The sequence below is a fragment of the Apteryx rowi genome, unplaced genomic scaffold, assembly GCF_003343035.1.
Source record: "Apteryx rowi isolate R43461 unplaced genomic scaffold, aptRow1 scaffold_113, whole genome shotgun sequence".
Taxonomy (NCBI): domain Eukaryota; kingdom Metazoa; phylum Chordata; class Aves; order Apterygiformes; family Apterygidae; genus Apteryx; species Apteryx rowi.
Window position 1 is genome coordinate 137331 of NW_020447342.1, and position 22566 is coordinate 159896.

General features: G+C 44.8%; 1 protein-coding gene across 1 annotated transcript in view; it reads right to left on the reverse strand.

The window, feature by feature from the left end:
• The window catches only part of LOC112972289 (metalloprotease TIKI1-like), a 134517-nt gene extending 118118 nt beyond the window's left edge, over positions 1–16399 (reverse strand). Inside the window, exon 1 of the mRNA XM_026078639.1 lies at positions 16130–16399. Coding sequence (XP_025934424.1) covers positions 16130–16399 — 270 coding nt within the window. The remainder of the gene's footprint in view (positions 1–16129) is intronic.
• Positions 16400–22566: the final 6167 nt, after the last annotated feature.

A 22566-nucleotide genomic window follows, 5' to 3' on the forward strand; every position in this document is an offset into this window, starting at 1 on the left:
CCTTTTATGGAGGAACTGAATCAGAGCTCCATCTTCTTTATTGTGTCTGGGCACTGATTGCTTTGATCATGTTGAAGTGTGGTATTGCACTAATGATCGCTAAACCCCACCTTTGATGTTGGTTGTGAATGTGCTGCTTTGCCAGTGGAGAGAACTTAAATGCTTTTGTTTTCTGATTATTGTCTGTCATGTTTAGAAACAACAACAGCAAGGCAGGGAAAGAAAGTGTGAATACTTAACAGAATGAAAAACTCTGCCGCTGCCAGGCTCCCAGCATGGTCTGTGGGGCAGTTTCTGCTGAGACAAGGCTGAATGCTTCATCCCATGCTGAACTGTGGCCATGGTGCCACGGAGTTGCTTTGCCCTGGGGAAGCAAAGCAGGCAGGCTGATGTGGAAGACTGCTGCAAAAGCAACGTGCCACAACTCCATGGGGATGCGATGCATCCARCTTGATGCACCCTTCCTGGGGCAATGACTGACATGGAGAGAGCCAGGAGCTATAGGTCTTTCCCCACTGCTCCCCAGCACAGCTATGTATTGCCTGGCCACGATCCAGCCCTTTTCAGTCTGTTTTGCTCTAATCTGTCTTGGCATTTACACTTTGCTTATTCCCATTGTATCCAACTGCTTTACAGTGTCTGCAAGTCTATGCTATGGCTAGATCTGTCACCAGTGAAAAAGGGCATTGTTTCAAGAGCACCCATTACTTGCATCTATTTAAATAGTCCTGATGGACAGAGCTGCAGAAGGCACAGCACAGTCCCTGGGTCCTGCAGGACCAGCGAAATGTGTGCGCTGCAAACAGCTTACGTGATGTAGCTCTTCCCTTTGGTTACTACTGCAGTGGACTGCAGTCCACTGATCGCATTTACAATAGCTGAAGTCTGGCCTCAGCCTCTGTTTCTTTCATGCCCTCTGTGTCTGGAGCCTTTGTGAGTTAGTCACAGATGGCTACAAGGAGAAGCAGTGCCCCTAAGGATGGTGATGGTGACGGAGAGCTCATGTTCATCGCAGCATGGTCTGAGCCGCTCCTGCAGCCCTTGTGAGTTTCACAGGCTCAGCATGTCAACAAACCCTAGATATCCTTGTTTTAAGGGGTCCTTCCTCCTTGTTGCAGCAAGACCTTTCTCCATCATCTTGCTGCTGTAGATTTACAGATGTCGCCAGGACCATTTAAACTGCAAGATAGGTCTTTCAAGTTAAGGGAGACTGAGACTTTCCTTGCCACAGTCCGGCTGTTTCTTGTGTTGCAGGAAGGATGTTTATCACTGACTCCAGTGCAGTCAGGATGCAGCAATCAGTCACCTCAGAGAAAGCAGAGCCCTATCATATGAAAGTGCAGTAAGGCAACAGTAGGAATCAAGCAAAAGATCTAGACTGCCTAACAGCTCCTTTTCTTGCCATAGTAAATCCTTCCAACAATTTTAAACGTGCCCTGCCTCATTTGGTTATGTCAGTTGCCCAGGTCCTGTCATGTCATACACACCAACTTTTAGATCTGTCATCTCAAATAACTTTTTTCAAAGCCATCTTGATGAAGGGCAGTACTGGTGTTCCCGTATGCCCATAAATATTTAACACTAGAGAATTGTTAACTTTTTGATAAAAATATCTTTAGAAAGACACTGAAAATGGCTGAGTTTTTTTTTTTTTTAATCTATTTTAAGGACAGTAAGCTTGCTTCACTAATGTATTTACAGTATCAAATGTCAGGAATAGTTTCTGTGCTGTGCTTTCCTTAGCATGACATGCAGCATGTACAGCAAACCAATATAAACACATTACACATGTGATATGCTCATATTAGAGGTGCCTGAACATTATCAGCCAGAACATTTTCCTAGCACAATTATGCCAGTTATCAAAAAGTAGATTTTTTCCAAAGGAAAACAGTGATTTTGGTGACAGTAAAAACAAAGCTATTTAGCAGGAAAGGACAGTATTTGGACTCAGGAGACCTGTGCTTCTATTGACTACCTTAGTGTCCTGCTGATGGACCTTTGGCAAGTCTATTTCCTGCCTTGACTCTCAGTTCTCCCCCAAAGAAATTGGTGATAGGGCTGTTCTGTAAAGTATTTGAAATCAGTTGGTTAAAAATGGCTATCTCAGAGACCAGAATTTTTAGCGTTGCTGTGACAACATTACTCAAAGAGGGAAACCTGAGACTAAATATTTCCTAGACTCAAAGTCTCAGTGTRGTCTGTTCAGTATCCATATTTGGACTTTACAGAAGACTTCCAAATAAAAGTGCTGCCTTAATGGCAAGCATAGTTACTCACTGATACACTGTATGTGAAAGGTTGCTCGTGGGATGAAAAGGTCAGAACAGCATGGACACCCTGCCTTTTGCCCATGCTCCTCCTGCCTGTTGCATCCTCTCTATCGTCTTCTTGTGGTGAGTATATTCCCCTGGTAGCCCTCACCTGGCAGCCTCTCAAAGGGTGGGCAAGAAGGGCAGCACACATCCAGAGCAGGAGCCCTCTATAAAGGAGCTGACACTCCTTGTACTGATCCCACTGTTTGACAGGCAGGATGTCTGATACTCCTAAAAGAGAAAGTCTGGATTAGCTTGCCTGTATTGAACACCATCTTTCCTGTGTCCCCGGTTGATTGTAGTGGAAGAAGAGGTTTGACACACACTATTGGGAAGTTCAGAGGTGGTCTTCGGATGGAATTTCAAGAAAGAAGGAACAAGGAAGGGCGTGAGATGAGAAATGGATTGGTGAGAGTCGGGACCAGATAACCAAGAGTCATATTCTTGTCTAGATTGGTGTAAACCTGCAGGAGATGGTTAGATGAAGGTAAAGCCTCACTTGCCACTTTAGCTGAGCCTAGCCACCTAAGTAATCATATCAGAACAGTTCACCTCACCCTTTTTCATCTGACAGCTATCCTTACAGCTGGGGGAACTTCCAGAGAGGTCATAAAACCCCTCTTCTGGACTCAGTTATGAGTTTCTTGCACATTGAAAAAGAACCTGTGCTCCAGCCCTCCTGCACTCAGAGTCACCAGATGCTAAAGCCTCCAGGTGAGTCGTAGAAACTAAAGCATCCAGGTCAGCCTCAGAAACTAGCATGGTATTCCTGCCTAATGCCTGGAAGAGGTGTTGTGGTTGCAGCAAAGGGACAGAGGAACCAGGGGAGAAATAATGCCCATGTTGTGTGTTCTGTGAGGAGTCACAGGAGACCTCTCCCGCTTTCTAGACCTTGCTGAGAGATTGCCACAGGATGGGACTGACCTTGTGTTTAGGAGTAATGGAGAGGACTTTTCCCACCAGTCCACTACATTCACCCCAGAACTACATACCTCTCACCTTCTACGGTTACTTGCCATGCCACATACCTGAGGAGATGTGAAGCAAGCCAGGCATGTGCAATATCAATTTATACTCTTTCAGGCACACTGCAGACATGATTTCCTGGCAGGTGTATGTTAGAGAGCTACCAGCAGCTGCCAGGCTGTAGGGGAGAGTTCTTGGGTTCACTGGGCTGGGGAAGCTGCCATGTCTCAATGCACAAATGAAGGCTTCTAGCCTCTTCTGCAGAGCAGCATGCCCTTGTGTGTTCATTAACATCTGATTGAGGGGGGTTGGCCCCCGTATTGAGCTGCACAATGAACCTAGGTATTTTGTCTGTCTCTTTTGCCTGTCTGGGACCATTTCAGAAAGCAGAACGCAATGGTATTATCAGACTCCAGCACATGGCATGGCCAAGCCATGGTCCTGCCACTGCTTGGCTGTCATGGTAGTGTCCAGATGACCTCCAAGTCCAGTTTTTTTGGGGGGTAAGACACAGAGAAATGTGCTTTTCAGTTGTTCTTGCAAGACTCAGAGCTTTTATTCTGTGCAGATGTTTATATTAGTGTAATGTTAACAGGCCTCAGAGCCTGGTAGGGTTGCTTCAGATATTGCACAAGCAACTGTCAATCCTGAAGTTGGACAGTACCTTAGGGCAGGGATGCAACCTCCCTCTCCAGGTGTCCTTCATTCCCAGAGCATCCCTCAGAGACCTGCTTGCCCCTCATCCCCGCTGTCCCCAAGAGCTCCTCAGCACCRCTGGCATCCTCAGTCTCACAGTCTGCAGCCTTTCTCAGCTGACTGCAGAAGTGCTGCACTGCTCACCCCAGCTGCTGYCTGGGCCTGCTACTTTCATGGCATGGGGTAAGGAGTGGTAGAGGCTAAAAGGGTGGAGGACAGCTGTCCTTCACTCAAGGCAGAAAAGGGAATACTACATCTTAGGAAGAGGTCAGACYTGTATAATATCACCAGTCATTCACTGGAAGGGCCAATCAGAGGCTCCAAAGTCCCTCTCTGTCTCTCAGGGACTCCTGCCCCCCTCACTGTTATGATCCCATTTCCTTGCTGAGGCACAGGAGAAGTTGAACAGAAGGGCTGAGAGTCCCCCAGCCACACAGGCAGACTCTTGTAGCCCAGCAAGAGCACAGCTCGCCACTCACTGACCATTGACCTGCAACGGGAAGGGGAACATCTGTCAAGTCCTCCAAAAACTGTGGCAGCCGTGCTGCCAGGCCAGTGGTGTCAGAGACCGGCCCTGAATTGTGCCAGTTACTCCATCTGCTGTGCAAAAGGTTAAAGGAGGCTATAACTGTGTCCCCTGGCCTCCACACCCATGCATGCAAGCTCTTGAAGATGGCTGCCCACGCTTTCCAGCCTCCCTTATCAATAGTTGCAAGAAAGAGAGATGTGGTGCTGTACACCAGGGTTGTACATCAACACTGAGAGCTCTGCTTGCTCCCAGAGTGCCCTAATGCTCCTGCTTCCAAAAAAACAACAACCAGCAAACCCTGGGCTTCATCATGGAAAGTCCCTGGCTTGTAGGGAGCCACAACATGGCATTTTGATGCAAAAATGAACCAAAAGTCAGGCCCAGAGGGATAGTACCCCCCAGCATGTTGTATGCCTCTCTTTTGTGTACTCGTGCAAGCAACCCACACTCTCTGCYTCACTCCCTGAAGCTTTCAGATCTCTGTTTCTCCATGTCAGCCCTTTCCTAACAAAAGTGGCAACACTCGCCCTTCATCCACCTTTTCAAAGGTGTCCCTAACAACTGGTGGACAGATTTGGAAATGGAGGGCTCTTCAAGGAGAGAGAGTCCAAAAAGAAGAGTTGGGAGGAAGAACCATTGCAAACTTTTACTCAATACGTGAAATGGCTGAATACAATTTCTGTGTCTGTGGAAGGAATCAGGGTGTTTCTGTTAGCATCACCATGCACTGAGAGGGCCTGACACAAATGGGAAGGGAAGAAAGAGAGGAAGTGTAATGACTCCAAGGTTAGGAATCCATCTGCAAGTGCATGGTAAGAAAACTACCATTTTATACATGAAACAAGGAACAAAAGGAAGGGCTGTCTATGAAGGAACCTGGTCACAAAGACCTAAGGAGCTACAGTCTTAGGGTAGGAAAGAGTGAGGATTCAAATACCTGGGCAGCTCTTCTTCTCTTTGCTGCAGATACTGCAAATTTACCACACTCTGTATAGCATCAGGCACATCAACAAGTGGTCAAAACTTGGTTGACAGTCTAGAARAATCATCTGCTGTGCAGAAAGGATTGGGATGTGAAACTGCATCATGCAGATACAAACTTAGCATGCTCAAAGCACGGTAATGGACTTGAAAGCTTTAAGGCATGATTGTGTGAACTCAGCCCATGTTATAGCATGAACAGGACGGGTGAGCTACTGGAATTTATTTCAACTGCAGTCCTGGGAGAAAGCATCACCATTAAAGCGCCTCTACAGACATGGCTTTTGCTCATTGGAGATGGTTAAAAGTCAGACCTTTTCAAAGCTCTGAACAGCAGAGATACACCAGGAGGCATTTGCAGTGCAGCTGCAGCTTTAGTGGAATATTCCTTTATCTTTCTTTATATGGCATTTTAAGTACAACACAGGTATTTGTAAAGCATATAGCATAATCTCTCCTGTGAAGAAAAGATTATCTCCCATCTGGAAAAGGCACAAATAAAGTAAGATTTATCAAAGGTCACAAAAAAAAAAAAAAAAAGACAGTAGACCAAAAGAAGTAGAAAAGAAGTAATCATGATTTCCAGAGACATTCCTCCTCAATGAAATGATTATAAAATTTGTATTGCTCTTACAGTCTGTGCAAAAGGAATCCATAGCATCTCTTAACAAGTGCAAAAGAACATGACAAGTGAAAAGAGTAGGGAACAATTTAGGGAGAACTGCTTCTAGAAGAGTGTCTTCTAGACTGCAGAGGCTTCTAAAAAGAATGCTGAGAACAATTAGAAATTGAGAAGCATTAAAGTAACAGACTCCTGGGGCATAAAGAGATGGGTAGATGGATCACAGCCTCTAAGTACCTTTATGGGAAACCAGTTTGGTGATAGTGGGCTCTCTGGGCTGGCAAAGGCCTGACAAKGACAGACTCTGAAAGCTGAAGCCAGCAGTCCTAATAAGCCCTAATAAGGTGGGTGAAAAGGCATTTAAAGGAACTAGAATTCCYACTGAAACTTTCCACCAGCCTGACATCTCAACCTTTTCCATCATTTGTGCCTTCTCTTCTCTGCATCTCCTGGTGAAATTCATCAGGGTCATATCATTCYCACAGGAATGCTTAGTTTTGATGAAATGGCATTTTCAGATAGAGAAGCCACATCTGTTCAAAATCATTCAGAGATAATTCTGAAATCTAGGGTGACAGAGCAGCAGGTAGACCAAGTCAATATTACTGGCAGGATTTCACAATGTATGGATGCAAACAGTCAAGGAAATGCTCTAGAGCCTAAAAAGTTGGSAAGTCCCATCTCCATCATATGCTTCCTTTATACCAAATCAGAGAAAGGTGCTTTCTTGCTCTGTTGCAGAATGGTTCAAGAGAGCYATTCTGGAGTTTTATCAAGTTACAGAAGAATGGATTGGGCAGTACAGGTCAGTCCTACTCAGCGCAGAACAAGTAGACCAGAATATAACAGATGTTTAGAAGAAAACTCTTACGAGCCTCTGGCAGTGGTGCTCTGGTGACTTACTGAAAACCAATAAGCTTACCCCAGCGTTAGTTGTCTGATGCGTTTGCTGCCAGGACTGGGGGAAAAGTATAGCACCATTCCTCTCATATGGCTTTGGACTTCTCTAGCTGCTGGTTCTTCCCCAATGTCACCTTTCTTGTTTCCTGGGAAATAAGGTTTTGTCACTATGTGCTGTGTGGCATACAACTGTCCCCATTTAGAAAGACAAGAATTCACATCAGCTACAAGGCAGAATGCTGAAGTTTCCATGGAAACAGGCCAGAGTCCTTCCTTGAAGGGATCTTGCACTTGTATACCCAAAGATACTTACTACAGCAAGAGAAAATGGAAAGACATCCACAACCATAGTGCAAGCTCCACAAATGCATGAGTTAGGATGACAAGGATCTCACATCATCACGTGTTAAGGAGCTGTGGATCACAGCCACCCATGTGGAACCATGTCTGTGAAATTCATGTTTATGTATTGTATTTGGCCTGGAAGATGTGACTTGTGATGCATCTCATTCACATTATCTAGTACATGGCCTTAGCTCATGGACTTACCTCACTGATCAGCTGCTGCTGAGTCATGCAGGAAAAAGGTGGAGGGAAGAAGTGGTGTACATGGCACTGCTGGAGTAGCAGTCTACCAAACATCACTGCATGTGAYTGTGGTCCTACCAGCATCTGGCAGTCAGGCTGAGCAATGCCACAAATCTGTCAGTTTATCATTGTACTGGGACTACCACCTGGTTTTCATTGTAAAAAAGCCATTTCCAAAGAAAGTCACATCTCATATTGTACTGCTAATCCCTTGAGCATTGCCTGATATTTTTCTGAGGTCTGACAAAGTGGCCTGGAGCAGGAAACATGCACAGCTGCCTGGACTGCAGCAGTGCCTTCATGCTATAAATACTGGCCAAGTCTTAAGTCTCCAGGACAGTGCTCCAGGCACTGTCCAAGCACAGAACAAGGACTTCCCTGCACTGAATCGCTTGGTTGGACTGGAGACTGGCAGTACATCTAGGGTAGAGCCCAAGAATCTTGTTTTGCAGGCTAGCATGGGGCATGCTCTTTCAGTGAGAGTTCAAGTTCCATCTTAGCAATACAGAAACTTCTTACCCCTCCTCCTCCAGATCTGTCCTTTCCTCTGAGACCAGAAACCTTTCCCCTGCTGCCCTTCAGGRATCCTGGGACAGTCAATAATCTTTTTTTTTCTGGTGCTAGTGTTGTGCTTTGACTTGAACAGCTTTCTCTTCTGTATATTCCCCAATGTGCTTACTGCTAAACAYATCTTCTCTGAGCCTTCATTTTGCTAGGCAAAGGAAGCTAAGCACTCCTCTTGGACGAAACACTCCTTGTTCCCATAGGCAGGGTTCACCTTGCCTGGATGTGGGCAGTTGTACATGTTATTCTGGAGGAGGCATCAYCTGTCCCTTGTATGTTGGCATAAGCACTTCTCCTGGTTGCCTAGAAATATGACTCCCTTTGTGGTCATGAAACCCAGCAGTGAATATTAAGGGAAATGACATAAACAACATGTAAAGTGGGTGAGRAGGAAAGCTTTCCTGTTTCCATGGCCTCTTCTACACAGTCATGTGTCCCAACAGCCTTTAACCTCCAAATATTACACCAGCTGGGCTGACACTGAGCAAGTTTTTTTTTGTACTGCAGCATGACTAGAGTCCTAAAGCCCCTGTGGGCTACTTGCTTCCGCTTCCCTTCCATAAATCTGCATCTGACAGCAGTGGCATTGTATCCCCCACAACTCCCCAAGTCCCTCAAAGACAGAGAGCCCATGCAAAGGCTCCTCAAAGCTGAGGAAAAAGCAAGGGTTTCAAAGAGGACATAGTCTGAGTGGACAGCTCTGACCAAGCAAAGACGTATTGACAGTGAGGTGGAAGCACTGTGGGGACACTGAAAGCTAAGCAGGCAAGTGCACAAGGGGTTAGGACTAAGAGCTGCTGGAGCTGCTCATCTCAGTCCTTGGAGTATCTCAGAGCTGGGCAAAATCCRTCTCAATGCCTGAAAAAGAATAGCTCATTATCAGTAAAAAACCTGATGAAATTGTGTAAAAATGTGCCCAGCAGGAGGAATGATTTAATTGTGCAGAGCAGACTGCGTGAAATGATGAACTTTCAGAGGGAAGCTCATTCATTGAGCCAGACACCAGGCACAGCAGCTTCAGCTCTCTCTTCCACCAAAACTGTGGCAAGTCTGAACTCTGTTCAGTTCCCATCTATAAAATGCAAGTGGCAGCAGACTGTCTCCTCTCTGGGAGATGAGGAGTTCAGAGGCATCAAGATCTCCTTTGATATTACAGAAAAGAGGAGGGAGAGTGAGTCAAAGGAGAATCTTTGATGAGCAGGATACCGTAATGGTTCCCTTTCCTCTGYCCTTTGGAGTCATGAGGAATCAGTCTGTTGGCTGCATATTACACACGTGGTTTGAACCCAAGTTTTCAGAGAAATTCAAAACAGCAGAACCCTAGCTTCCTTTGAAGAACAAAATACCTCTGTTTCCTCCTGTATACCACGGAAAAGATAATACTTCATTTTGGATTTATGCCCTCAGTTTTATTGCATTCCTGAATCCCACGGCTATTAGCTGGCATTAGCAGCATCTGGTTTTAGAACTGACCAAGGCTGAGGAAGCGCCTCCTTCTACAAAACCCCCCCACTAAGTTTGATCTTTGCCTGCAGAAGTATCAGAGCCTCTACTCGCACTCCAGGTAACTAGTATCTAATTATCTCCCCACTACTTGAAAGTTCCAAGCCAGTATGAAGGTTGAAAATTCAGCCTTCAAGTTTCAAAGCAGACCAGCTCCACTTGAGCATATCATTTTTAGTTTGACCTCCAGTCCTGCTTTGAATTTTTTAACTTTTATATTTTCAACAATATATTTTTTGAAACATCTTCAGGAAGGAGGGGAAGTGTGAAGTGTTAATAGCGCTAACTGGATGCTGCATTGCTGTTCATGGCAATGTCTGGTTGATCTGTCATCTGTTAACCCAGTACCAGATGTTCTCAGCCTAGTTTAACTGTAGAAGAGATGCAATGCATGTGTCTTTTCCTGTGGCTCCTGCTGCTCAATGGTATCAAGCCACCGATAAATGTAGCAATTACCTTGTCTGTTGCTGGCCTTCCTGACAGTTAGAAATATGCTGTTACATCTCTAATAGCACAGCTAAGTAACAGGATGTGTTGGCATAAGGCCACMCAGATGGTTTCAAATGCAAATCTAGGCTCACCAGAAGTAAAAAAAGACAGAGACAATTGAGTGTCCCCCAATGCCCAGTAAACATGTTTCTGAGAACTGCTTTTGCCACTTAGTGCTAAGATCASCACTTGCAACAGTGCATGAGTAGAAGTGTGTTTCCAAGCAAACAGAAAATGACAGGGAGGTGGTGGCAAAGGAAAAGTCAAGGTGCACACATCTGGTTGGAGAGAGCTCAGGTTTCAGCAAAAAATGAGTGATTCAAYATTTCCATTAGTCCTCTGATATTTACAGTTTCAGAGACCAAAGAACCTGCTAGATGGTGCTCTGCTAGTTGGAGAAAGCTGATGTTATGTCTCCTTTCAGGCCAAAGGACTGCAGGTGGACAGGTCCAGGAGTGATAAGAGCAGTGAGCAAATGCATCCTCTTTCTGCATCCYGTGCAACAACATCCAGAGACTACACATCCAGGCCAGACCTTACTGCTGTGCTATTTTCTGAGACCCGTAGAGCCTTTTTTAATTCTACAGATACCAGTGCTGTGCTATCACCCACATGCTGCTCCAAATCATGCCATTGTTCAAGCTGTAGGGGCACCTTATAGCCAGCTCCAGGCTCCCTGGGATCGGCAGCCTGCAGCAGTCAACACCTTTTTCAGGGTGCTRAGGTATGGCTAAGTCAAAAGACATGGTACTCTTCAAGATGCTCAGGGTGTTCATGGGCTCTGAGTGAGTTTCCAAGGGCCTAGAATATTTCAGGGAAAGGTCCTTTTAGTCTGCTATTTTCTCATGCGCATTCTCTACCTTAATGTGAGGCAGTCAGGGAAATGTAGTATGACTTCCCCTCTTGGTTTAAGTTATCCAAGCATGCAATRATTGTTCCTGAGCATTTATTCTGGGACAACACAAACCCAACCATTTCAAAATCTCCTAGAGTTCCTGCACAGCTGTTCTCCACCCAAAGCCTTTGTTATTTGTACACCTAATTGCTTCAAACCCATCAAAATTTAAAGTCTTTGAAGACACCCTTCTGAACACAGAGATTTTCATTCCTCCCTATGGAAAGAACTGTCAGGTCTACCTCCACAAGGACCAAAAAGCAAGGTGAAAATGGCAGAGTCAAGGATTAAAGCACTGAGACGTCCTTACTTGCAACAGGCCAAAAATGAGATTTTGGGGAAAAACAAGAAACTGCTAGTCCACAGGGCATCAATAGCAAAGGTGAAGCATTAAAGATGCAAGTATCGAAACCAGAAGTTCTAAAATTCTGCTCTGAAATGGAGAGGCCCGTCTTGAGAAAATGAGAAGCCCATATCAGCTGGAAAACTCTGAAATGGGCCCAATTTTGCAAAGATGCTTGGCAAGCTCTTATTTTACTGTGTCAGTCATGAATCACAGACCTCAGGTAGAGGTCTCATACCGGCTCAGGGGACCATGGCCCAGGCTGGACCAGCTGTGAACGAGCAGACACCCCAGAAGTTGTCCTTCCTGAGCAAGGCCAAGCCCCTCTGCAGGTGAGTCCCAGACAGGACCTGGAAAGGGGGCTTGCCAGCAGGGGACACTRCATGTGATAAAACTAAACCAACAGTGCCCTCGAGTGTTGAAAATAAAAATCACATCTCAGGTGAGGATGCAGTTCCCATCTCTCCACGCTCCCTCTTYCTGACCTCTGTTTCAGCTGGATCATGGCAGTGTCAGAAAGCAAAGGTGCAAAAGGCATAATGGGGAAAAAAAGGTCAAGGGCAAAGGAGGACCAAGAAAATAATCTTGCCTGAGCCTCATCCTAACACTGGTGTGACTCCATCCATTTTCAGGGCTCCTTGCTCTTTTTCCCCCTTGCACACACATGGCAAGGAAAGGTCACAGACTTGACTTCCTGCCAATATTTTAATCAAAACCATAATTTTTCTTCCTCAGCCTGGAAAGATGTCTGTGGGCTTCTCGGGGGCTGGTACTCCACATTTTACACACCTCATCCTGGGGATGGTGGGGCCTATTCTGACCAGAATTTTGTTATCATTGCTAACAATTTTGTCAATCTGTCTTAACAGTGGCATGCAGTGGTGGTGTGACACAGCAGAGTTTAAGAGAACTGTTATACAAACAAAGAACAGTAGGAGAAATTCATTATCAAGRTAATATTACCAACACAAGTATAATTAGTTGTTATACACTGGAAAACAGGAAAAATATCCATCAAAGTCCTTGTAAAGGACTCTAACTTTCTCTTACATGCCCCTTTCACACTCAGTGCAAGTTGTTACCTGCATCTCTCTGTGAGCTCAGGCATAGCCTGGGAAATCCCTGGTTAGTAACAAATTACAAGAGGAAACAAAATATTATGTATTATAACAAGTTTCCATAGATATTTGKTTTTTTACTAAAGTCTAACTACACTGCAGCGCTCTCATGCATCTGTGTCTGTGCAGTGGGGATTTTGCTGGCTGTCCCCAGCTCACCAAGATGGGCATGTGGCAGCTCAGGCTGACTAAGACAAGGAGGTATGTAGGAGAAAGTTGCACAGTTCTTTACATGGTGGTGGCCATTTTTTTCTGTTTTCCAAAATAKAGTGGCAAAATATTTTTGTCTGGAGCATTTTATTTTGACAATGAGTAACTTCTGCTGTTCTTGATTTGTACAGTTTTTTTATTAAACCTTCACTGTAGTATACAACCATGTGCTCATGCATACACACACACGCACACGCACACACACACACACACACACACACACACACACACAATTTCTTTCCCAAGTCTGCTATAAAATTTTCTGTAGATAGCACCACCAGCTAAAAAGCATTATAGTTGCCTCTGCCCTAAGGGTTTCCACATATATCATAAACTTACCTAAAAAGTCATGAGAAGACTTGACCCATAGGAATTCAAGGCACAGCTGGATATCAGCTCAGTAGGCTGGGAAGACAAAGATGCTGCATCCATCGTTCTTCCTCAAACCAGAATCCAGCTTCCAGGATCAGTCAAAGTTGAGCTGAATTGAATCTTTAAAGCTTGGGCTTTTGTTTCAACATTACCAATATTAATAAACACTTCTCCAGGGCTGCTGTTGACCTGCCTGAAAGAGAATCAGAAATCAGGCAGAAGTCTAAATATTTTCTTAACTTCCACCTCTTTACTGGCACTTGCAGCAAAAGAAACAGAGGAGACACCAGAAAGCTCAGGACTTCTTCCAGAAGGAACTTTCTTTCTTTTTTTTTTTCTTTCTTGCTCTTTAGCTGGAAATGTAACACAGTTAAATTCACTGAAGTAGGTTTCAGATGCAACTAATCTGTGACAGATGCAAACTCAGTGCACAAGGCATGCGATCCAAAAATCAGGCTCTTGGATCAACCCTCACAAGACAGTGTGCAGAATGGAGAACAAGGAAGATTACCAGACAGGAGAAAGTCTTTTAGTCCCTACAAACATTTAAGTGGCAGCACTGTTGACCAGAAGTCCCCGCAAGCAGGGGAGAATGAACAAAACTCCCACTCAACGTGAAGGACCTCTTATCCCAGAACATTAATTAACTGGTGGATCATGAAACATGGAACTTTTAACTCCTTCTGTAGTTATTACAAGCAAAACTCTGGAGTGACTGGTGCTGGTGCTGAGTGGAGGGTGACTGTCTCGAGTACTGTGTTTCCAAGGAATAGATACCATTCACTGTGTTTCACACCGTTAGAGAATCTTTGGGGTTGGAAGGGACCTCTGAAGATCATCTGGTCCAACACTCCCCTTCTCAAGCAGCATCAGCTAGATCAGATTGCCCAGGACTATGTCCTTTTGTGATTTAAATATCTCCAAGGATGGAAGGTCTAAAACCTCTCTGGACAGCCCGTTCCAATGTTCAACCACCCTCACAGTGAAGAARTGTTGYCTTGTGTCCAAGTGGAATTTCCTTTGTTTCAGTTTGTGCCCACTGCCTCTCATCCTKTCACTGGGAACCATGGAGAAGACTCTGGCTCTGCCCTCTTGACACCCTCCAATCARGTACTTATACACACTGGTAAGATCTCCCCTGAGCGTTCTCTTCTCCAGGCTGAACAGTCCCAGCTTTCTCAGCCTCTCTCAGCCTCTCCTTGTATGACAGATGCTCCAGTCCCTTCATCACCTTCATAGTCMCTCATTGTACTTGCTCCAGTAGGCCCATGTCTCTCTGCTACTGGGGAGCCCAGCACTGGACACTGCACCCCAGATGTGGCCTCACCAGTGCTGAGTAGAAGAGAAGGATCACCTCCCTCAGCCTGCCAGCAATGCTCTTCCTGATGCAGTCCAGGATACCACTGGCCTTCTTTGCCACGAGGGCACATTTCTGGCCCATGCTCAACTTGTCGTCCACCAGGACCCCCCTGGACCTTCTCTGCAAGGCTGCTCTCCAGCTGGTTGACCTCCAGCCTGTACGGGTGGATGGTGTTTTTTTCTGCCCAAGTGCAGGACTTTGCTCTTCCCTTTAATGAACTTCATGAGGTTCCTCTCTGCCCATTTCTCCAGCCTGTCGAGGTCCCTTTGAATAGCAACACAACCAGCTGGTGTATCAGCCACTCCTTCCAGTTTTGTGTCAACTGCAAACTTTCTGAGGAAGCATTTGGTCCTTTCACYCATGCTGTTGATGAAGATGTTACACAGTATTTGCTTCAGTATCGACCCCTGGAGGACACCATTAGTGGCTAGCCTCCAGCTGGACATCATGCCACTGATTACAGCCCTCTGAGCCCGGCAATTCAATCCACTTTACTGACCACTTATCTAGCCTGCCCTTCATCAGCTTGTCTATGAGGAYGTTATGGAAYACAGTGTCAAAAGCCTTACTAAAGTCAAGATGAGCAACATCCACYGCTCTCCCCTCATCCACTCAGCCAGTCRTTCCATCATAGAAKGTTATCRTGTTGGTTMAGCTTGATTTCCCCTTCRTAAACCCATGCTGAATACTCYCAATAACCTTCTTCTTCACATATCTGGAAGTGGTATCTAGTTTAGCTGTTCCATCACCTTTCCAGGGATGGAGGTGAGGCTGACTGACCTGCAGTTTTCTGGATCTTCCTTCTTGCCCTTTTGGAAGACTAGAGTGACATTTGCTTTCTTTCAGGCCTCAGGAGCCTCTTCCAGTCACYGTGACTTTTCAAAGATAATCAAGAGTGGCTTCGCAATGACAYTGGCCAGCTCCCCCAGCACTCGGAGGTGCATYCCATCAGGGCCCATGGACTTGTATATGTCCAGTTTGCTTTAAGTGTTCCYTAACCTTATCCTCCTGCACTAAGRGAAAGTTTTCCTTGCTCCAGACTCCCCCTGGTCTCAGGGGATTCRGAGCTGGTCTTACCAATAAAGACTAAGGCAAAGAAGCATCAGTACCTTGCCTTTGTGGTGCCCTTTGTCACCAGGGCCCCTCCCTCATTCAGTAGTGGGCCCACACTTTCCCTAGCCTTCCTTTTGCTGTTTATGTACTTATAGAAACCTTTCTTGTTGCCTTTCACATCCCTTGCCAGTTTCAACTCTAGGTGGCTTTAGCTCTCCCAACCCCCTACCTGCATGGCTGGACAAYGTCTCTACATTCCTCCAGGCTCGCCTGTCCCTGTTTCCACCTCTTATGCACTTCCTTTTTATGTCTGAGTCAGGTTCACCTTGTTCATCCATGCAGGCATCCTGCCACCTTTGCTTGATTTCCTGCTTTCTGGGATGGACCATTTTGAGCTTGGAGGAGGTGCTATGTGAAAATCACCCAACTCTCTTAGACCCTTCTTCCCTCCAGGGCTGTATCCCATAGGATTCTTCCAAGCAGGTCCCTGAACAGGCCAAGATCTGCTCTCCTGAAGTCTATGGTTGTGAACCTGATTTTTTCTTTTTTCCCTCCTCTCAGTATCCTGAATTCCACCATCTTGTGCTCATTTCAGCCCCGGCTGCCCCTGTCTTTCATCTCTGACTGCTTCTTCCTTGTTTGTAGGTATGAGGTTCAGCAGAGCACCTCTCCTCATTGGCTTCTTGATGACCTGTGTTAGGAAGTTGCCATCAATACACTCCAGGAGCCTCCTGGATTGCTTGTGCTCTGCTGTGTTGTCTTTCCAGCAAATATCAGGGTAGTTAAAGTCCCCCATGATGACCAGGGCCTGCGAACGAGCAGCTTCATGCAATGGTGTGAAGAAGGCCTGGTCTACTTCTTCTTCCTGATCAGTTGGTCTGTAGCAGTCATCCATGTTGTTCTGCCCACCAGTCCTGACCCATCAGCTCTCAGCTGACCCCTCACCCATCTCTGGGCAGAGCTCCATGCATTCCTGCTGCTCTGTTACAAAAAGGGCAACTCCCCATCCTCATCATCGCAGCCTGCACTTCCTGAAGAGCCTGTATGCATCCATTGTAGCACTCCAGTCGTGCAAGCTATCCTACCACGCCTCTGTGATCCCAGTGAGATCGTAGCCCTGTAATTGCAGAGAGGCCTCTAATTCCTCCTGTTTGCTCCCCATGCTTTGTGAATTAACGTACAGGCACTTCAGAGACTCATTGCAGCATGCTGACTTCCTAGAAAGAGCACGAGAGCATTCCCCATAATGTGGTCCTGTAAGCAATTCMTTATTTACATGCATAAACTTGAGGCGATTGCATTTCAGTCCCATTTTGTTGATTAAGAGGTCATTTCTGTTTACATCCCACCAGGCCCTTTGGTTGCCAGCTCCATCCACTGATTCCTTACTTGACCACTGATCTTTCTCTCCCAGCCTGGTCATTCCTATTTTAAAGCCCTCCTTACCAGGTTGTCCAGGCTGTTGGCAAAGATACTTCTTCTATTCACAATTTCATAATAGAAGAACAAGATGTTGTTACATTTTTGAACTTGGACTATGTTTAGCCTAAATTCCTGCAGAACCAAGCTGGACAGTTTCACCTAGATGGGTTTTCTCTCAATTAATACATAACACGTGCACCATTTATGTTCATTTTAAGAGATAATATCTGCTCTTTCAATATTATTTTTGTTGTTATGAGAGCTATGACTGTTCCTTTAACCTTTGTTAAACAAAATGCACACATAAAATAGGACAATTACTCTATCTCCATGTTAATCAGTAAATAGCCTATTTTTTTTCTGTTATTACCCTACACCAGAAAGAACTTCACAATAACCAAATTCAGTTACTTGCAGATTACCAGATTTTCTACAGTCCCTGCTCTGTCACATTAATGTTCAGTAGATAAGGCATAGAATCTCACAGGCAATTAGAGGTATCATTCTCAGAGGAAAAACACATATTATCATTTGGGGATGAAATGGCAGGTCAGACAAGCAACCGCAGCACTCTGTTCTCTTCAATGCATTTTAAATTCTGTCTTCTCTGAAGAGCTTTTAAAACAGAGTCATCAACATCCTATTTTTCTTTTCATTAAAGAGTGGGATTTTCAAAAGAGCTCAGTATTGGCCTAATTCTCCTCCCACTGATCCCAAGGGTAAAACACTCAGTGATTTCAGTGGCATGAGGGTAAAGCAAGTGCCTGTGCTCCTAAATTCCCACTTGCTGGTATTCTCTCAAGGGAGAGACTGCAAGCTCCAGGAATAAGAGTCTCTATTGATTAGTAGTGAAAGTATAATATAAACAGCAACACTGCAAGGATTTTCACACTGCTCCCCCAGCAACACAGTCAAAGCCAGGCCTGTAACATCCTTGTGCTGGATGGACTTTGCAAGGAGCAAAGCATCTCCACTGTCCCRTCCCAGCTGTCTACAGCTGGCCATAATCCAGCCCCTTCTGTTGAGGGCTTCCCATAAAGTGCAGGTCAGATTTTCCCCAGCCCTAAAAGATTTAGGAGCATAATTTCCCCATGGAACTGTGGGTGAGAATTTAACCCGTTCCTGTAGCTAAGTCTGCAGCACTAAGCCCCTACTTTTCAATGAACTTATGCTATTAAATTGCAAAGGAAAATCTAAAAAGTAAAGAGGAAGAAATGTTAGTAATGCACTGTGTGCATCTCCAGAGACATAAACTGCTGTGTTGTTCCCAGTCCTGCTGACTTCACCCCTTTCCCCTGAGAAGTTTCTTAAAGAACCTGTTGGGCCAGGCAAAGGACTGACTGAAAATCTGAGATTTTCCAGCTCAGGACTGGCACTCCTCTGGTGCAGGACACACTCACACACYGGGAAAAATAACAAAATTAGCACCCTGTCCTGGACACAAAGATCAAAGAAGAAAGGAATCATTTCCCTGCGCTTTACAGCCTAGTGTCCCTCCTGCAATATTTTCTTGGAGAACATGCACAGAGATACATGGCTGAGGACTGCAATTTTGATACACTCATAGTGTGGAGACAGTCCAGGGAATAAATTCAGGCATGCAAGCAGAGCCCAGGGTGGGAGGGAGGAATGCTGAGGGCACTGAAGAGGTGAGGAAAGAGAGACTTGCACTCAGCTCACCAAGGAAAAGCAGGAAATACGTGCATAAGCATTGCAGAGATCCTGACTGTCGGGCATGGAGAAGCGGATGCCACAGTGTTAGCCAAAATTGAAACTCTGAAAGCCAAAACTGCTGAAGGGCTCTGCTCTTCAAAGTGCTTCCTCGTCAAGGGTAGAAGGGGCCCAAAGGCAGCAACTACAGTGAAAGCAAGTGTGGATGCGGCAGCCGTGGCTTCTTCCCTTCTCACGGTCCTCTTCCCACTTTGCATGGCACCACCATCTTCTCCCCCCGTTCAGGCACAAAGCAGGTAAGATTTGGATGTCCAAAGTCACCCCACACTTTTCTGGCCAAGGCCTACGACRGCTTGGCAGCTAGTATCATATCCCTGCCTGCTGTGCTGATGTGCTGACCACATAATTTTCTATACCAATCACACTACTAATCATACCCACCCCTTTAAAAAAACTCATTTCCATGATTTTAATGCTTAACAAGGTTCTATAAGATCAGAAGCATGAAGTCCAAGCTCAGAGCTGTGAGAGCTGTCATGTTGAGCTGATGAGGAGGTTTAGCAACCAGTGCTGACAAAAAAAAAAAAAAAGGCCAGAAAAAATGACTTGAAAGTTCCAGTTAGCAGCAAATATCAAATGGATGGCCATGTGTCTGTGTGACACAACTTCAAAAGAAAGCACAAAGGCACAACACGTGTGGCATCCAAAAAAGTTCACTGGGACCAGGTGATCAGTGATCTCACTGTGTGTTTTGTTACAAAGATATAACTAATGAATGGGTGAAAACAGCTAATCTTTCTTGCCTCCTAAGTCAGTAATTCCTATTTTAAAGACAAAACTTCTGAAGTTTGACATGTAAATTGAAAGCATGGATAAAAATGGAGAAAATCATCCATTCACTTATTGCTCTGAATGCTAAAACACATCTTTCAGGATAAGTCAACCAAATCTTTAAGGCTGGAAAATTTCACACAACTGCTGGAGGTGTCTTGCTCCCTGCAATGAAAGGCACAATGGCAGTAACAGTGAGCTAAAAAGTAGTCCCAAAACTTGATCCAATACCTGTTTGGGAATTTAAGACATGATTGAAGACAATATACTCAGTGCGTGGCTTCCTACAGAAAGATAATACAGGCACGAGTGAAAGATTTGCACAGCTAGTGTAAATGGGAAAAAGCACTGGGGAAAAGTGTTTTGGGGGCTCAGTGGGAAATAAGTCGGGGGAAACCTCAAGAAATTGGTGGTATTCATTCACGCAGTAATCATTAAAGTTTACTATTTTAGATACTGCTGTGTAAATGCTTGAGTTTATTAAAGCTCACCCAGTATCGTCGTATGTGTATTCATCTTCAGATAATGAAAGAGGCAACAAACAAGTGAAGTTTATTCCTCCTGAGGCGCAGGGGCTGTTGAACCACAAGGTATCTGGGCTTTTCTTCTGAACTGCTGTCAGAAATTTATAGAGCAGGTTCCCCCCCCACCCCTTCAAACAGTCTAAAAACAGCATGTCAGCTGGAAAAAACAAAGCATGGATGTGCTGAACTCCTTCCCTTCCTGAGATTTCCCATGACTTAATGATCTGGAATGAACGTAACAGCTTTCAATGAACATGCCAAAATCGAGGCTTTCCTCAATGTCTTCCAACTCTGGGTTTCTCAAGTAAGAGAAGACCCTGACACTCTGGGAACTCAGGGCCAGTTTGTGGCTGAAAATGAGCTGCCGATGAAGAGGGAGTAACAGGCAAAATAAGCGGATGCTTGTCAGGGCCCAAATGTCAGTTTCACCAGGACTTTCCTGAAATAAGCAACAGGAAAGAGTGCCTCAGAAAACCATTTACAGAGATGACAGCTCTGGCTCCAACCTGACAGCTGAGCAATTATTTCAGTGATCCAGTGATGGTGGACTGAACCTTGAATTCGCAATTCCTGCATGCTTGTGCGAACGTTAACTTTCAGCTGCAATATCTCAATGAAGATAGCCTGCATCCCAAAGACAAACTGTGACTGAAACTGCTTTTGAGCCAACGCATGTTTGAGAAGAGCAATCCTGACCATCTCTTTGGAAGTGATGAACCACCTCCAAAAATACCAGGCTGTAACAGCTCTTTATGACATTTTAAACTCAGAGTAATCACTGAGCACTTATCATCAGAAGACTGAAGCACAGTCACAGAACACATCCACTGAAATATTTGAAATTTCAAAAAATGTCCACTTCCACTGGAAGATTTGAGATCCATGAAACAAAAAGGAAAAAAGGAAAACTTTGACTTAAAGGATTTTGACACCCTCCTCTAACTGAAATAAATGCATGCTCTTTCTCCAGCTGTCCTATCTTCCCATGAAAATATTCCGACTTGCAGTGACACAATTTCATTAATTTCCACAATGTCTTGTAGCGGTGAGTACCACASGCTCCATCCAACATAAGGAGTTTTAAAGGTGCTCCTGTGGGCCTCCCATGTCTGATCTTGAGGAAGGGTGACAGCATGTGAAGATTGAAATTCTGCAAATTTGATTCATTGTTATGTTTTATTTTATTATTCTCTTTCTTCATTTTGTTTATTTTCCTTCAGCCCTAGGAGTTTCAAACTCTCATCACATGTAAGTTTTTTTCATGCCTCTCTCTAGTGTGTATGTAAGTTGAAGAGCAGATGCAGGAGGAATTAAACTAACAAGCAAGCACTTCAGCCACCAAAAATCATTGGCTGATGAGTATGAAATGAGTGAAAAGAGAGACTTTTGCAGGAGAGGAGAGTACTCAAGTGCAAAGGTGGTGCCCAAGTCATGAAGAACAGAAGCAAAGAGCAGGTTCACAGTTGGGAAAGATGACAAGGGAATTTGTGTTTGGATTGTCTCTCTTTTGGCTGTGCTTTTGAGATGTTTCTGGTGGACCAGGCATTTGTCAGCTGGGGAATCACAATTCCCGTCCTTCTCTTCATGGCCGGATTTCAGCAAGCAAGGGGGAGTGAGGGCAGAAGGGTGTCCCAAAGCCTTTCCCTGTGTGTGTAGCACGCTAACCCTCTTAGCTTAGGGTAGCTGAGAGAAAACTATGAAGGCAGCTGGTGAAGTCTGCAGGTCTGTCACAGCAGCTCGGATAACATACTTTCCCCACTGCTCCTGTCCATGCCTGTTTTTGCTGCTTGGTGGGTATTACAATAGTCTCTTCCATAGCTCCTATTCAATGTACCAGAATTAATTTTCTCAAACCTTTTCTCTCCAGTCAGGTTGTTCATTCCCTTCTCCTTGTTATTTTCTGAATTTCTTGATTTGTGCTTCTGAACTTTTAGCTTAGACTATTGCGAGGAGGCATTCAATGAAGCAAACAGTTTAGCTGGTGCAAATCAGTGTGTCTTCTGATTACATTTCCTGGAGATCAAAACACAATGTAATATGTTGGATTCATTTCCATTATTCCCTATTACTAATAYATTTTTTCTTTATTAAATAAAGAAACTTTAAATATTTCAGAACTGACAAAGAATTACATGAGRCTTAGCTGCAGAATTAAATCAGTATGTTGACGTAAAAAGGCCATTAAAAGCCTACAAAAAGCTTGTGCAAAACAAACCTTTAAGCTTGTGCAAAATAAACTATTCATCTCCCCACAGCTCAATTCCTCCAGAGATAAGCCATGGAAAAACACTTTGATGGGGGGAAGTCCCCCAAATCCCCGTATGCAAATAACCTGTGCATGATGGAGCGAGAYAGTGAACACACTATTATGAGCACATTTGTTTAAAAAGACATAACTGCAGAGCACAACTAATGAAAACAATTACCAAGGGTCAAAGAAATCAAAAGAAGTGGGTGGAAAAAAAAAAAAAGCCCTTCACCTCTCCCTTTTGTTACTAGAGGGGGAAAAAAAGTGAGTCAGCACCATCTTTAGACAGCAGGATACTTCACCAGAGCAGAAACCTGAGCCTGACACTCAGCAGGCCACCTGGAAACATGCAAGCTTTGACAGGCT